Genomic DNA, 14,999 nt, shown 5'->3' with positions numbered 1-14,999 from the left:
ATAAGCATCAAGTCTATTTACATACAGCGTCATCGAGACAACCAAACTCTCATGACCTCACGCACGCAGTCGTGCCAAACGTGTAGCTGGTCCCTGGATAGTAATCCCTCAGCAATAATTGAGTCGAGATTGAAGATCTAAATCTGGCGATTCCGAGGCTGACTTGTAGTGCAACAGCAACTATATGGACACTCTAGGCGCATTTCTGTCACCGGCGTCAGCGTCGCCGTGAGGTTCCGTATAAAGTCCAACGGCGATAAAATCGCCGCCGCGAGCCATATGCTGTATGTGCGAGCGAAAGTGTACGAGGGCGAGCTAGCGAACGAAGCTCAATCGCGTGCGTCAGCAAGCAAGGCCGGGAGGTAGCACGCTCTCTCCTGTCACGCGCGAGGCATAGGGTGAGACGAGGGAGGGGGTGTTCTTCTCCGGCGGCTGCTGCTTACGGCGCGGACGTGCGGGAGCCGTATCTTCACAGAGATCTGCGATGTTTGCAAAGTGGGCGTAGTGCCGGTAGCTTCGTTTGCGCAGTGCTTTCGACGTTTCGTTTCGTTCCCGTTGAAGTGAGATGCACGTAGGCGAATTCGTTCGTTGCTGCTGCCGCGATTCCTCACTCCGGCGTTTTAATTGCGAGTTTCCGCGGTCATAGGGAGAGATGTGTCCATGTTGACCTATGCGAGCGTGATACCGTACTGATTCATTTAGTTAGTGAGCGAATGTTTACAGCTTTATACGACTGATCAAATTACTATCCTTACTTCGCATAGCTATGTACTAATTTGCTATCGCAATCGCGCGTCTTCTTTCGGGTCGAACTGCGACTTTTTTGGCCAAGAGCTCATCATCGCTGGCAAGGTCTCGGTTGTGTTGGTACGGAAGACGTTTATCTGTTTGTTGTGCTAAGGTTACACCATCACTTGCACTGCTGAAACGAACGCTGCATACTTCGGAAGCGGCCGAACGAAAGTTGCGGTTTTGTTGTTTGTGCCATGTCAAAATTTGCTATAGCCAGCACGAGGTCGTTACTTCTTTTGCCCGGCGCGATGTTTTTGTATTTTTACTGTCTCTATTTTCGAGACATAGCAGGAGTGGGAACTGATTTCAGTACATATAAAAGAAATGACACTAGAAAAGAACAAATCAACAGGTGACAGGATTAACAGTCATATAGCAGGAGCGGGTACAGATTTTAGTATACGCAAAAGTACTGACACTAGAAAAGAACAAATGAACAGGTGATATGATTAGGCGATTGCTCAACAAACTCTTCAAAGGGCAATTCACAAAGAGAACCACCCAAACTGTTCCATGTTTCGTATGTAAGCGGAAGGAAAGAAAATTGAAAGCAGTCAATATCTGGCCTAAAAGGAACAATATTTAGCGGAGGACATTGTCAGGTTGAACATGCGCTCGAGTGTACAAAAAAGAAGGATGCCTGAATGGCCGTGGATAATCTTATGCATCAAGATCATACGTTCATGCGTGCGTCTAAGTGTGCGTCTATCTTAGCAGCTCCAGAGTTTTTGTGCTGAACAAGAGCAGACTGGTACGTCTGACGACAGCTGCGGCTGCATTCCGATGGACGCGGAAGGCTACAACACTACTGAGTCATGCACTGAGAACAGGTGAAAGAGCCCCCCCCCCCCCTACCCCGTGCCCACATTCCACCCGAACAACGGCATCTCTCACAGTCGCTGTGCTACTTAGGGATCCTGGAATAAGCGAGCCATTCGATCACTGACTGAAGTTTTGGTTGTTCATGCCAGGTGACCTGACTGCCCAACACACACACACACACACACACACACACACACACACGCGCGCACGCACGCACACTGTTAGCGCACTGACATAGTTACAGTAGACACCTATATTGTGAAACAATGGGTAACGCTACTATATACGTGTGCCTGCGCCTCGTGTGTGGATAAACATGGCGGAAGCCACGTGTAGTCAAGCTTCTGGCGCCAGCTGTGGCGTTGCTAGCTGTGGCGTTGCATCCAGCGGCGTTGCTCGTACCGACGGCGTCGCATGCCCACGGACAAACTGCACTGGCTATATAAAACACCGGCTTCACGATGCGACACAGTCAGCTTATGAACCCATTACAGTCGGGCGCGTGATTCAGCAAGTTGGAATCGAGGGAAAAGTCAGGGAACTATCCATGGATAGCTTCCTTCTGGTGTTCGTGATCGCTGGCCTAGCGGCGCGTGAAGATGGTGAGCATGGTAATCTCCTATATTAAGTAGAGTATTCTAAGAAATCTATCAAGTAGCCAAGATATTTCAGCGATTATAATATCACAATTCTATGTAACAAGGAAACCCGTGAAGACACTCGGCTTCTGAGCGTGGGGTCTTAGGCTCGTAGCTCACTACCGTTTACGTTTCCCGTTTCCAATTTATTCCGTTTAGTTATATATTAATGTCCTTATAACGATAACCCAGGCGAAGTTAGTACGCACTGTTAGTCCTGACTCTACTTTCAATATTACTGTACTTATATTTACACATTGCTAACCAGGCTACGCACTTCACCGCTGCGAAGTGTGTTCGCCGAACACACTCACCGCTCTGCAGTGTGAGTACGCGTTCCTGTGTGGGAGTCTGCGAATGAAGCCCGCTTGCAGAAAAAGGTATTCATTATCCGCACATTATTCTGTTCTGCAAACTCTACTAATAACTCTCCCCTGCTATTCCTCGAGCCTATGCCATATTTCCCCACTGACTTGTCTCCAGCCTGCTTCTTGCCTACGCTGGCATTGAAGTCGCCCATCAGTATAGTGAATTTTATTTTCACTCTACCCATCGCCGATTCCACGACTTCATGGAAGCTTTCGACTTCCTGGTCATCATGACTAAATGCAGGGGCGTAGGCCTGTACGACCTTCATTTTGTACCTCTTATTAAGTTTCACAACAAGACCTGCCACCCTCTCGTTTATGCTATAGAATTCCTGTATGTTACCAGCTTATTAATCCGGAATCCGACTCCTAGTTCTCGTCTCTCCGCTAAGCCCCGGTCGCACAGGACGTGCCCGCTTTTTCGCACAGTATATGCTTCTTTCGTCCTCCCACCCTCACTGAGCCGAATTATATCCCATTTGCTGCCCGCTAATTCCTCCAATAGCACTACTAGACTCGCCTCACTAGATCACGTTCTAGCGTTATACGTTGCCAGGTTCAGATTCTAATGGCGGCCTGTCGGGACCCAGATATTCTTAGCACCATCTGCTGCATCACAGGTCTGACCGCCGCCGTGGTCAGTTGCTTCGCAGCAGCTGGGGACTGAGGGCAGGGGTTTGATTGTGGCATTCATACAGGAGGTTTGAAGGAGTGCATTGCCGGTTCTGGTCACCGGGATCAGGCCGAACTCTAGGACTGTTGATGCAATTTTATCAACACGGTGATTTTTTTAAAAGGTGGAAAATTGCGCGGCACCGGGATTCGAACCACGGTCCTCTTGCATGTGAGGCGGATGCTTTACCTCTGAGCCACCGCTGCACGGCTTTTGTAGTGGCGTACTCCGGATTAATTTTGACACTGTGATTTTCTTTAACGTGTCCCAAAATCGAAGTGCACGTGCGCTTACTATGTTGCCCCCGTCGAAATGCGGCTGCCGCAATGGACGGTTTTCAAAATAATGAGCGCCATCTGGCGCTCAACAGGCAAAGCTGCAGCGCTCTGCATGCGAGAGTATGTGGTTATAAAGCAAGCTTCGTTTCTCGGCTTCTGCCTGGCCTCTGCCGTGGCAACCGGGTGTGTTCACAGCGGCAAGAATAATTGAAGACGCCAGCTCTCCGTTGAAGTTTCCGTACATGTCATGGACCTCTGACTTCTCGAAGCGTAGCATTAAAACTGATCGTGTGTGGCAATATCTGCTTCCTATACCTGCCACTATATATTCGCCAGGCTCATCGAGGCTCGGCACTGAAGGAAAAAGATTACGCTAAAAATATCGTATATCCGGAGGCTACTGATGCTTGCATGGGACTGATACCAGCGACGTGCCCTCCTTCAACAGAGAGTCAGGTGCATGTCGTCGAAACACACTGCCGATGTGCCGCCGAATGTCAACACTTGGTTTCGCAGTCTGGCCGCGTGCAGCGACGGTGCACCGTGCAAGGCGGCTCGCCTTATTTGCTCTTTCCTGCCGACAGTGTATAGAGAGAAACAACTCAACGTTCATTTAACCGTGACATAATTGTCCAGACGCTAAAATGCTCACGAAAATAAACGCTTTATGACTCGCGGCGTTTTTATTGCAAGCGCCGTCGTCTACTGCTTTGACAACCCGGAGCTAGGCCTACCGGCTCGAGCGATCGGCGGCTGCCGACAAAGCCAGCGCGCCGGGCGCAGTGCTCCACTTAGGAGAGTTTACCGGACTGACATGACCCATCTGCAACAAAGCAAAGTCACGCAACTGTTCGTCTTATTATGACGGTCCTTTTTCGCCTACGGTAAATACAGGAAAGTCTCAATCGGCGCGCCGTTCTATGCGCTAACTGCCACCCATGAAGACGGTAGGCCTTGCTCGCTGGCCGTGGGTGCCGCCGGTTACGAAGAAGCTTCTGCTAGCAATTGAACGCACAGGTTCTTGCGAACTCTTTCACGCATGCATGAATATTACGAGGCTAAATGAAAAATATATTTGGATATCTGTACGCCGTAAGCAGAAAAGAGCAAACCAGGCGAACTCCGCCGCACGGTGCTCCGCGCTTCCTGTCGGCGACACCAACTGCCTCGCATGGTGCGTTTCGATCACTTCAGTGGCGTAGAACTGGGCGCTGATTGTCAAGTGAGGCGCGCTTTCGACAACACTTTATAATATTTATTATAATTACAAGTGAGCTACAATTGAGTGACACCGCTGAGCTTCCACAAGCGCTGTCTCTCCTCGTCCATCATGAGCTTTCCACATTCCGGCAAAATGCGGCTGCGTGTAAGGGCGTCTTGAAGCTTGCACATCGAAATAACCTCGCGGCCCTGGCATACGACAATTCAGTAGCCGGAAGTAGCGCGATGAAAACGGCTTTGCGAGCAGCGAACAAGTTGTGTGCGGTGATGGAATCTCCGGCTGTAGCTTATCCATGCTTCTTTCCTCGCACAATAGCTCTTCTCAGACAGAAACCGAAATAAACTAGTTCTCCGTTTGCTAGTCAAGCAATTTGTGCGCAGTAAGCAAAACAACTAACCTGCCTTTTCACGAATATACCGCGATCAAAAGCACCACAAACCGGCGTGTCAATGCGCGCTAGGCAGCGTTGGTTGTTCGTCTGCTTCTCCTACATAACCATCTAGAGAGCGCTCGTGGCAGCCGTGTTCGCGCATGTGCAACAGTATTCTTGCAAACCTTCCATTGGGATCAAATGCACGACCGCTACAAATGCCACAGTGGCAGAGCCAACGCGGCGGGCGCAGAAGTGTTCATTTGACGGTCGACCGCTTCCGTAGGGTCTCTTAGACCCTGCGGTGCACTTTAATTAATGCGCCCTGCGTAATTTGTCTATTTGACACATTTTTATGGCGCTTATTTTTCAGAAGTAGCAGCAACGTACTATACCGTACATTTTGCTTTAGCTTATCGTGTTTCCCCGCAACCACTGTCGTGTAGTAGTGTGGTTTCCTAGCTTTCTGATGTCACACCCCACCCTCTCTTATATGGGAACTGCCTCTTCTCCTCCCTCACCTCCGTCACCTCTTCTCCTCTCTACAATTCTAACGGCGTCCGCCCTGGCCTCACACGTTAGTAGAAAGGGAAGCACTGCAGTTTCTGCAATGCTTCTGAGAAGAGTCACGGATAAAAAAACCTGTCACGCAGCTAAAGTGGCGACGGCCAGGGAGCTACAGAGGGGATTGCGCACCTTTTACGCGGTTTGGTGAAAACGAGTTTCTCCCTTCGGCTTTCCTCTCCTACTCGCGCCTGTCATCTGAACAACCCCTCGACGCGCTGTGGGCGACAGCGGCCCACAGCAGCAGCAGCGGCGGCAGGGGGAAGAAAGCTTCGCTTTAAAGCATCTTTGCGAGAGCGAGGGTGACCAGGGGTCGCTGCGATGGCCTTTCTCCTCACGCAACACCTGGCGCGCCAGCCTGGCAGCGGGCGTACCCTTTTCACCCACTCTGCTCCGTCGAGTTGCGCCCCTTGCGTGGCGTCACAGCGCATGAAAGGTTAGGTGGCGTTTCGCTGCTACAGACACTTTTTCGCTACAGGCTTTTTCGCTCAATTGTCCACTTGATGCTTTAGAATCAAAAAAGCTACAGTACTGGGGAGATAGAAAAAACTTGACAGACACTTGAGCATATGCTAAAGAGGATGAAGGCGAAAGCCTGCGCGCCCACGAGACTTTAATTAATTACTTGGACATTGTCATTCGAATGCGTTGTTAATACTGCGAGACAGCTGTTAAGCCTCAACGGTTTATTGCGCAGGTCGCGCACTGAAGACGATGACGTTGGCCATGATGATGAATATATACAGATGAACAAGATGAAGGGGTAATATAATGCTCACACAATCTCCCCCGCTCTTGAAAGCGGCCAACCTGGCCGCTGGTTATGGTGGGAAACGCCGTATGAAAAGTTTTAAACGCGAAACGTTCACAATCTCTGTGGAATGGCAGCGGCCGTATAAAGGCAGTACAACTGGAGTGACACGATAGTTAACTGGCGTAGTCTGTTCCCGAACAATGTAGGGCCCGACAAAACGGGACTGAAATTTCTCGTACAATCCAGGAGCCCGAACTGGGGTCCACAGTAACACTTCGTCCCCAGGGTGGAAGGAAACGACACGGTGAGATGCATCATAGCGAATTTTGCGGTCTTGTTGCCTGGCGTCGGTGTTGAGGCGGGCACGTTCGCGACACCGGACAACACGCGAAACGAACTGCTCACACACTGATGTGGACGAAGGCACGGGGACACCGAAGAAAGAAGCGTCGAGGATAGTGAGCGGTTGGCGACCACACACGAGCAAAAAGGGCGAGTGCCCCGTAGTGCGTTGGACGGCCGTGTTGTATGCGAAAGTGACGAATGGTAGAATTACATCCCAATTGGTGTGGTCAGGGTTGATGTACATAGATATCATGGCGGAAAGCGTGCGATGAAAGCGCTGTGTGAGACCATTAGTTTGAGGGTGGCAGCTGGAAGTCGTTTTATGGATGGTATTGCACGTACGGAGAACATCGCCGAGAAGTTTAGAGAGAAAGATCCTGCCGCGGTCACACAAAAGGACACGTGGGGCTCCGTGCCGTAGAAAGATGGCTTCCAAGAAAAAGGCTGCAACCTCCTCGGGGGATCCCGAAGATAGTGCGGCTGTTTCAGCGTACCGGGTCAAGTGGTCTACAGCTATGACGATCCATCGTTTACCGCCAGTGGTTAAGGGTAGCGGTATATAGAGGTCGATACCAGCGACTGCGAAAGGAGCTTCAGGACACGGGACAGGTTGGAGCAGTCCAGCAGGAGGTGAGGTCAGTCGTTTGCGGTGTTGGGAGAGCGAACAGGAAGCCACGTATTTCGCTACGCTGGTTGCAAGTCCAGGCCAAGAGAAGCGGCTGCGAATTCGCTCGTAGGTGTTATGGAAACCAAAGTGACCGGCAGTGGTATCGTCGTGAAAGGTCTCCAATATCTGGGCCCGAAGTGATCGGTGAACAACAGGAACCCAACGGTGACCTTCGGGATGAAACACGAACCGGAATAATATCGAATTTTCGGTATTGAAGTTCAACTGCCGACGGAGCCGTGTATAAGGTGTGCGAGATGATCCGCGAATACGTTCCATAACGGAGTGGCAGTAGGAGTCATTACGTTGGCTAGAGGCAAACGTATGAGCATAGCTGGATGGGAGCTGGTCGAGAGCTGCGAGCGAAGGGAATGCAGGTGACGCGCCCTGCGGTTCCCTCACAGAAGGTGGTAAGCAAGCAGCGTTTGAAGACGGTGGTAAGGGACAACGAGAGGGATCATCGGCATCCTGGTGTTTCTTTCCAGACTTGTAGGTGACGTCGAAGTCGTATTCTTGTAAACGGAGTATCCAACGGCCGAGACGTGCCGTTAAATTCTTTAGCGTCGCCAACCAGCACAAGGCGTGGTGATCAGTAACGACCGTAATGTGGCGGCCGTGCAGATAAGGCCGAAATTTTCGGACGGACCAACAGTGACAACGGCGAGACGCTCTTGCTCGGTAATCGTATAATTTTTCTCTGCAGCTGTTAGCGTGCGACTTGCGTATGCAACCACACGTTCTTCAGAATTTTGCTGACGTTGCAGAAGAACAGCGCCGATACGGTGTCCGCTGGCGTCAGTATGTAGAAGAGTGGGTGCGGTGTTGTCGAAATGACAAAGCACAGGTTCGGACGTGAGGGCACGCTTGAGGGCGTCAAAAGCAGTTTGGCATTCGTCCGACCATATGTAGGGAGCTCCAGAAGGAAGGAGTTGATAGAGCGGTGCCGCAATGGTGGCAAAGTTACGTATGAAGCGCCGGAAATACGAAGCTAGGCCAAGGAAGCTACGCAAGTCTTTGGCGCGTTGAGGCCTGGGGAAGCGGAGGACAGCGGTAATCTTATCGGGGTCGGGTCGAAGGCCCTCCTTGCTGACAAGGTGTCCGAGCACTTTAATGGTTTAAACTAATAAAGTGCCGCTTCGCCAGCAAATTTGCTGGCGAAGTGGCACTTTTTGTATTGAGCTGAAGGACAGCAACTGAGAGGCATCTCAGGACTTCGTCGAGGCGCTGCAAGTGCTGATGGAAGGTCGACGAAAATATGATGATGTTGCCAAGGTAGCATAAGCAAGTCTTCCAGTTTAGGCACCGTAGTACGGTCTCAATCATCCGCTCAAATGTGGTGGGAGCATTACACAGACGAAACGCATTACGTAAAATTCGTAAAGTCCATCGGGTGTGACAAAGGCGGTTTTCTCCTTGTCTGCTTCGTGCATGGGTATCTGCCAGTATAGGGAGCGTAGATCAAGGCTGGAGAAGATCGTCATCCTCTTCACGCGCTGAAGACGATGACACTGGCCATGATGATGAATATATACAGATGAAGAAGAGGAAGGGGTAATATATAGCTCACAGTACTTATTGTTTGTTTTTCTCTTTACTTGTTTATTTTGATCGCATGTGCATCGCCACTGCTTAAATTGAATTATGGGGTTTTACGTGTCAATAACACGTAAAAGCCCATAAGGCACCCGGTAGTGAGGTACTCCAAACTAATTTTCATCAGCTGGAGCACTTTAACGTGGACCAGCGTTTTTGCATTTCGCCCCCATCAAACGCGGCCGCCGTGGCCGGGATTTGTTCCCACGCCCTCGTGCTTCGCAGTCCAACGCCAAAGCCTCTAAGCACCCACGGCGGATAGCGCCACTAGTTGCGCGTGGCTTATGACACTTTTGAACGGTCGGGGAAATTCTATGAAGACCATTAGGGCACATGCACAGGTTCACTCAATTCTAGTTTTATTTTCAAAATTTAATTCATGACGGTGGCTACATGGCATTGCATATATAGTGCCTTCTACTTCCTTGTAACGTAGGCAGAACGAGAGAGACAAGGAAAGGTAAATTAGACAAACACACAGCGCTAACTTTCAACAACATGTTAATAATAACATGTCCTAAACAGCAATATAGATAACTTCGGAGCGGGCAGGGTCTCTAAGCCGACCCTTTCCCTCCTCTTGGTCCATCCTTTCCAACAAACTGTAGCATTCATCTGGACTTCCGCGCATGCGGGCCTTGCCGGAAACGAGGCGGCTCATGCAAGTGCCCGAGGATTTACAGTCCGGGCTCAGGCATCACGTGTATCGGACCTCGTCACGGAGGCGGCGACCTTTACACCGCGGGATCGGCTTATTACCTACCACGACATCTGAACACATTTCCGATTAGTCCGTTTAACCTTTCCGCCACTCATGGGCAAATCCCCGCGCAGGTGTGAAGTTCTGAGGTGACAGCTGCAAACTCGCACCTTTCCCTCCCCTTACCTCCTCCATCGCATTCATCACTCCATTTACCTTTCTCCGACTTGCGAATTCTGCGTCTTTCCCAAAGCAGACTTAAACCGTATCATGTGGAGGTGCCCTAAGCACCCCCTTCCCCCTTTTCTCAAGCAATTAATAACTAGTGAGGAGCAGTGAGAGGCTGCCTTGCGCAGCTCCAGGCCCGACCTTCAGGAGGCCATACTGGAGTGGGCTGAGAGGAGTGGGCAGGCCTACTTGAAGTAGTTCCTCCCCTACCCTCTACTCCGTTGCCCCTTTCCCTTTAGTGAGGGATAAATAAAGTTTTTTCGTCATCATCATCATGAACAACATGTTTATTTCCACTTCTCGCAGGTGTATCTATACTCCTCAGAACATTATAAGACATGTGTAAGATTGCTTGGCAAAGAACAAAACCACCAAAACCAAACGCAGACACTTTTGCGGCCACACTGACTATTTAGAAGGGTGTCCGTTCAACTCGAACAGAGACAATCGAGCTCTTTTTACTGATCAAGAAATACTGGCGCATGCGCTTGAACTTTGGTGACTAAACGCAGGATGGTCAATTTTTCGACCCATGAGCTATCTACGACTTTCGCCTTAAGAAAAAGCTACACGATGATTTGTGCACTATAAACAAATCTGAAATGGCCCGTTCCAAGGAAAACATTACTGATCGTAGTGTAAAAGAATACACGCTACCTGACTAAACTGTCGAAAACTCTAAATGATAAAATACAACGAAAACTCACAGCTTATTATGTGACCATTCGCCGCGAAACAAGAAAAAAAAACTTGAGTTATTGACTGTGTTTTAGCATTTTTTTGAAAACATTTGTTGTTGCTCCACTTCTGATAACTTGCGATGTTTAGCAGAACAGTAATACTAATTAAACAGTGAGTTGTTGCGAAGTATTTGGTTAGTTTCTGTTATTGGAACGTAAAGATGCTGGTTTTCGTATTTGGTTGACAAACATTCACTCCTATTTGCGGTTCTACCAAAGATTGAATGTGCAAATTCACAATTGTGTAACATCGCACAACCTGACTTTCTATTGGTGATATGGCCACATTTATGCACATATTTGTAATCCTGATCCTACGAATACTGGTGACATGAGCTGTGGGAGTGAGGCATTGCGATACCGAATCAAGTGCCAGCGTATATACCCTATGCATGTTGTTGGTACTCAGACGAAAGTTGTGTTTTGCATGTTTCTCCAACATTATATATATATATATATATATATATATATATATATATATATATATATATATATATATATATATATATATAAATTACCTCTCTCTCTCTCTCTCTCTCTCTCTATATATATATATATATATATATATATATATATATATATATATATATATATATATATAGAGAGAGAGAGAGAGAGAGAGAGAGGTAAAGAGGCGTGCTGTGTATGTGTGCGGTTGGTCCAGTGCACTGTTCTCAGAACGTGTTAATATCACCCGTGAAATGTAGCAGAATTCTACATATTGAGCTAGATTAGTCTCACTAGCGGACATGATTTGCAGGAAAAATGAAAATTAATGTTTGGTGAATTAAGAACTATTTGCTACTTAACCTTTAAGCTAATTAATTTACGCCACATATTGCAACTTACGAATTGCAGCCGATGACTTTAAAGGTATACCCACTTGCAATCCATGCTGAGGATGATACAAGTTATGAGATATGGGTTCCCATTTGTGCCGAAACACATTCGTGTTCCAGTAACTTTCGAGCTTGAATCCATGACATAGAATTTTGTTTAAAAAGTCGGTGGAAGTGCAGTGCATTCTTACAGTAAGTTTAAGGGCGCTCATTTCAAAACTTATGGAAGTTTCAAAATTTGTTCCAACTGCACGTGCCTTGTTTAGTCACTGGTGCGTTTTCGTGTCTACCAATACGAGCGCTAAAGCAATTAGTTGAAATGCTAATAATGAATTTTTGCAATTATTAAATTATGCGTATTGATTTCCAACGTAAGTAACTTGTACTCTTGGATTATTGCAGCTCAATAAGTATATCTTTAGAATATGCCACAAGGGATCCTTAGGAATCCTTTTAGTGTTAAAATACGACAGGTACACACACACACACACACACACACATATATATATATATATATATATATATATATATATATATAGAGAGAGAGAGAGAGAGAGAGAGAGAGAGAGTAGTGTTCATGGTTGCATTGATCTTTGCATTGTGTTTTAAGCACTGTTTTTACTAGTTGGAATGTTCACCATCTAGACAAAGTTTACAAGGTACCGTATGTAGCAAAACTCAGCAATCGAGTTGGCTACAACTGACTATACGTCGTCGGTCTGATAATGCCTTGATTTTGTTTCCGTTCAGATGAACACTCAGACGGAGTCTAGTCAAGAAGTATAACAACCAAGAATTCAGCGGAGTTTCTATTTCACTTTTTTTTCCAGACCCATGCGCCACTGTACGCTGTGGTGCATGCAAAAATGGAACAGTGCTCAGCCCTACACCAGATGAGTGTTGTCGATGCGTGAACGGTACGTACGGAACCTTGGACCTCGTAGAACCTGTTCTCTTGGAACCAACGACACCGCCAGCTAATGTCAGCGCTCAATTAGGTATTCTTGTGCCCGAGTATGTCGCGATCCGGACAAGAGTGAGGCGGACATGAGAGGGACGCTGTAGATGAAAGGAACAATTTGAGTTTCAGCATGGCCAGCTGCCGATAGCAGCGCATGCAAGACCTCGTCGATAATTGTTCCCCTCGAAAGCACCACTTACTGTAAATAAAAAGTGGCTTTCTGCATTTGGTTCTTTCAGAGCTGTTCGCTACTGTGCTCTGTGCGACCTGCAAGAGCGGAACAGTGTTCAGCCCTCTTCCCGATGACTGCTGCCGATGTATAAAAGGTAACTCAGAGTTACTTTGGATTAACCTCCTGACACAGGTCAGTGTATGCGCGAGGATTCTGGAGAAACAAGCCAATGTGGGCCTGCATCAGTACACGCTTGCATGCTCGCTCAGTATGCTCTCTCTCCCTCTGTCTCTCTCTCTCCTGTGCGCGTGTGTGCCTGTTTAGAAGGTGGGGGAGGGCAGCTGAGTTGATGGGATTCGTCTTAATGGTACCGCGAATCGTGAAAAAAAGAAAACACTGGTGATAGTATTACCGATAACAACGTCGATTTGTTCGAAATCAAGTCATCACTTATCTATTTCCCTACTTATCACTCCTGTCAGTTCCAGCGATACGCCTTTCAAAACTGGGAGAAGGGGCCGAAATAAAAGACGACGTTGATATAATGAACCAGTAGACGTCTGTACACATGAACATGCTAATGGAAAGTGGGAACATAACCAACTCTACACATGGAAATGCATCAATAGTAATGGTGGCGTCAATATGAGCCGAATAAAAAAAAGAATACTTTGGTTTCACGAGCCGAAAGAGAGATCTCATTATTAGACACGCTGTAGTAGCGGAGATCTTGATCGATTTTGACCACCTGTAGTTTTTCAACCTGCACCTAAATCTAAATACACGAATGTTTTTCTCATTTCGCCCCCATCCAAGTACGGCCGCTGGGGCCGTGATCGTACCCTCGACCTCCAGCTCGGCATCACAACGCCATAGCCAGGAATCTACCGCATGGTGCAATGTTTACCGGGCCGTGAAAACAAAGCTCGTGCACTCTCGGTCGTACAATCAGCGGCATTTGGCCCTGAGTCCTCTTGCGTCACTAGGATAGTTTTTATATGCGTATTACATGTCTAATCAAAGAAGTGCAAATAAATACGTTTCTCACTTCTTTAAAGTGAGGGTTTAACTTGCGATGGAATATTCGTTATCGCAGCCTAAAACAGCCCATTCAGCCATTAACAGCAAAGCCTTCCTGCGTAATATTTTTTTTCCGTGCTTTGCTGGCACCGCGCGAAATGCCAGACCTTCCACGTCAATTTGCAACCGCGCGCGGCGACACCAGCCGTGCCAAAAGTAATTTTTAGCAAATCGCTTAGCCTGACTCGGCCACAGCCTAGTCAATGCGTGCAAGCTCGCGATCAGCGGAAGCCCCAACACCGGCAACATGCCGATTCCAGACAGCTGCCGAGTCGGGCGATAAGTGGAGTTCCTTCGGACCACTTTCGGGACTGCTGGGTGTTGCTTCGCGCGGTCGCATCAACGTCGATCCAAATAGGTGGTGGAGATTCGGGCGAAAGGCGGTTCGGTACATATTGTCACCGACATCAGGAAGGGCGGTTATGGGAGCAGCGATTGAAGCGCAACTATGTTTGGAGTGATCAAGCAGTGGGAAAGAAAAAAGCATTTTTTAAATTAAAGCGAGACGCAGATTCATTCAACGGAAATAAAATTTATAATCAATTTTATATATGCCTGACGAGTGAAAAAATACAAGAATATTTTATTTTATCATTATCAATAAATACTTCCTTTCAGCGTCCAACGTAAGCAGGGCGTTGACGGCGCGGTCGCTTTTTGTGTATTTTGCTTGTGGATGGACGTTTGACTGAACAAGATGGCACGGGTAGTAACATCGTTTATTAACCTGTTCAGTCAAATGTCGTGAGTTACGTAATTCTGGCGGTCGTACGACCGCGAGATAATTTTTTCATTTAGCTGTTTTCGTGCAACTGGGCTGGCCGACGGGCTTGGCCCCAGACGATGGGACCAGCACTCTACACCCAAAGCTTTCGTCTGCCTCCAAAGAAAGTATGTTCTGTGCAGGTGGGCGATTTTGACACCCTTACGGCTGACCTTTTCCTGAAGTACATGTTGCTGGGCAAGTTGGTTAATATTGCTCAGTACATCATTAATATGATCGCCTTGGTGCAAACAAGGATGGACGGAAGGTAACAAAGCGTGCGCCAACTTTCGACTGTTTATTCTCTGTTGTGCCACATGCAATATTGACACGTGTACTTATCTTTATCGGGCGACCACGTTTCGCCACCTAACAAATGTAATCGCACAGCGCGGGACGCGCCTGCATGTATCCGAAGTTTCTGGAAAGT

General features: G+C 47.9%; 1 protein-coding gene across 1 annotated transcript in view; it reads left to right on the top strand.

Moving 5' to 3' along the window:
* Nucleotides 1-2,061: 2,061 nt before the first annotated feature.
* Nucleotides 2,062-14,999, top strand: part of LOC142566689 (uncharacterized) — a 71,309-nt gene continuing 58,371 nt past the window's right edge. The window contains exons 1-3 of the mRNA XM_075677514.1: nt 2,062-2,216; nt 12,424-12,510; nt 12,794-12,880. Coding sequence (XP_075533629.1) covers nt 2,162-2,216; nt 12,424-12,510; nt 12,794-12,880 — 229 coding nt within the window. The 5' untranslated portion in view covers nt 2,062-2,161. The remainder of the gene's footprint in view (nt 2,217-12,423; nt 12,511-12,793; nt 12,881-14,999) is intronic.

The sequence above is a fragment of the Dermacentor variabilis genome, unplaced genomic scaffold (genome assembly GCF_050947875.1).
Source record: "Dermacentor variabilis isolate Ectoservices unplaced genomic scaffold, ASM5094787v1 scaffold_13, whole genome shotgun sequence".
NCBI classification, from domain to species: Eukaryota; Metazoa; Arthropoda; class Arachnida; order Ixodida; family Ixodidae; genus Dermacentor; species Dermacentor variabilis.
This window is presented reverse-complemented; position numbering and strand designations above follow the sequence as displayed.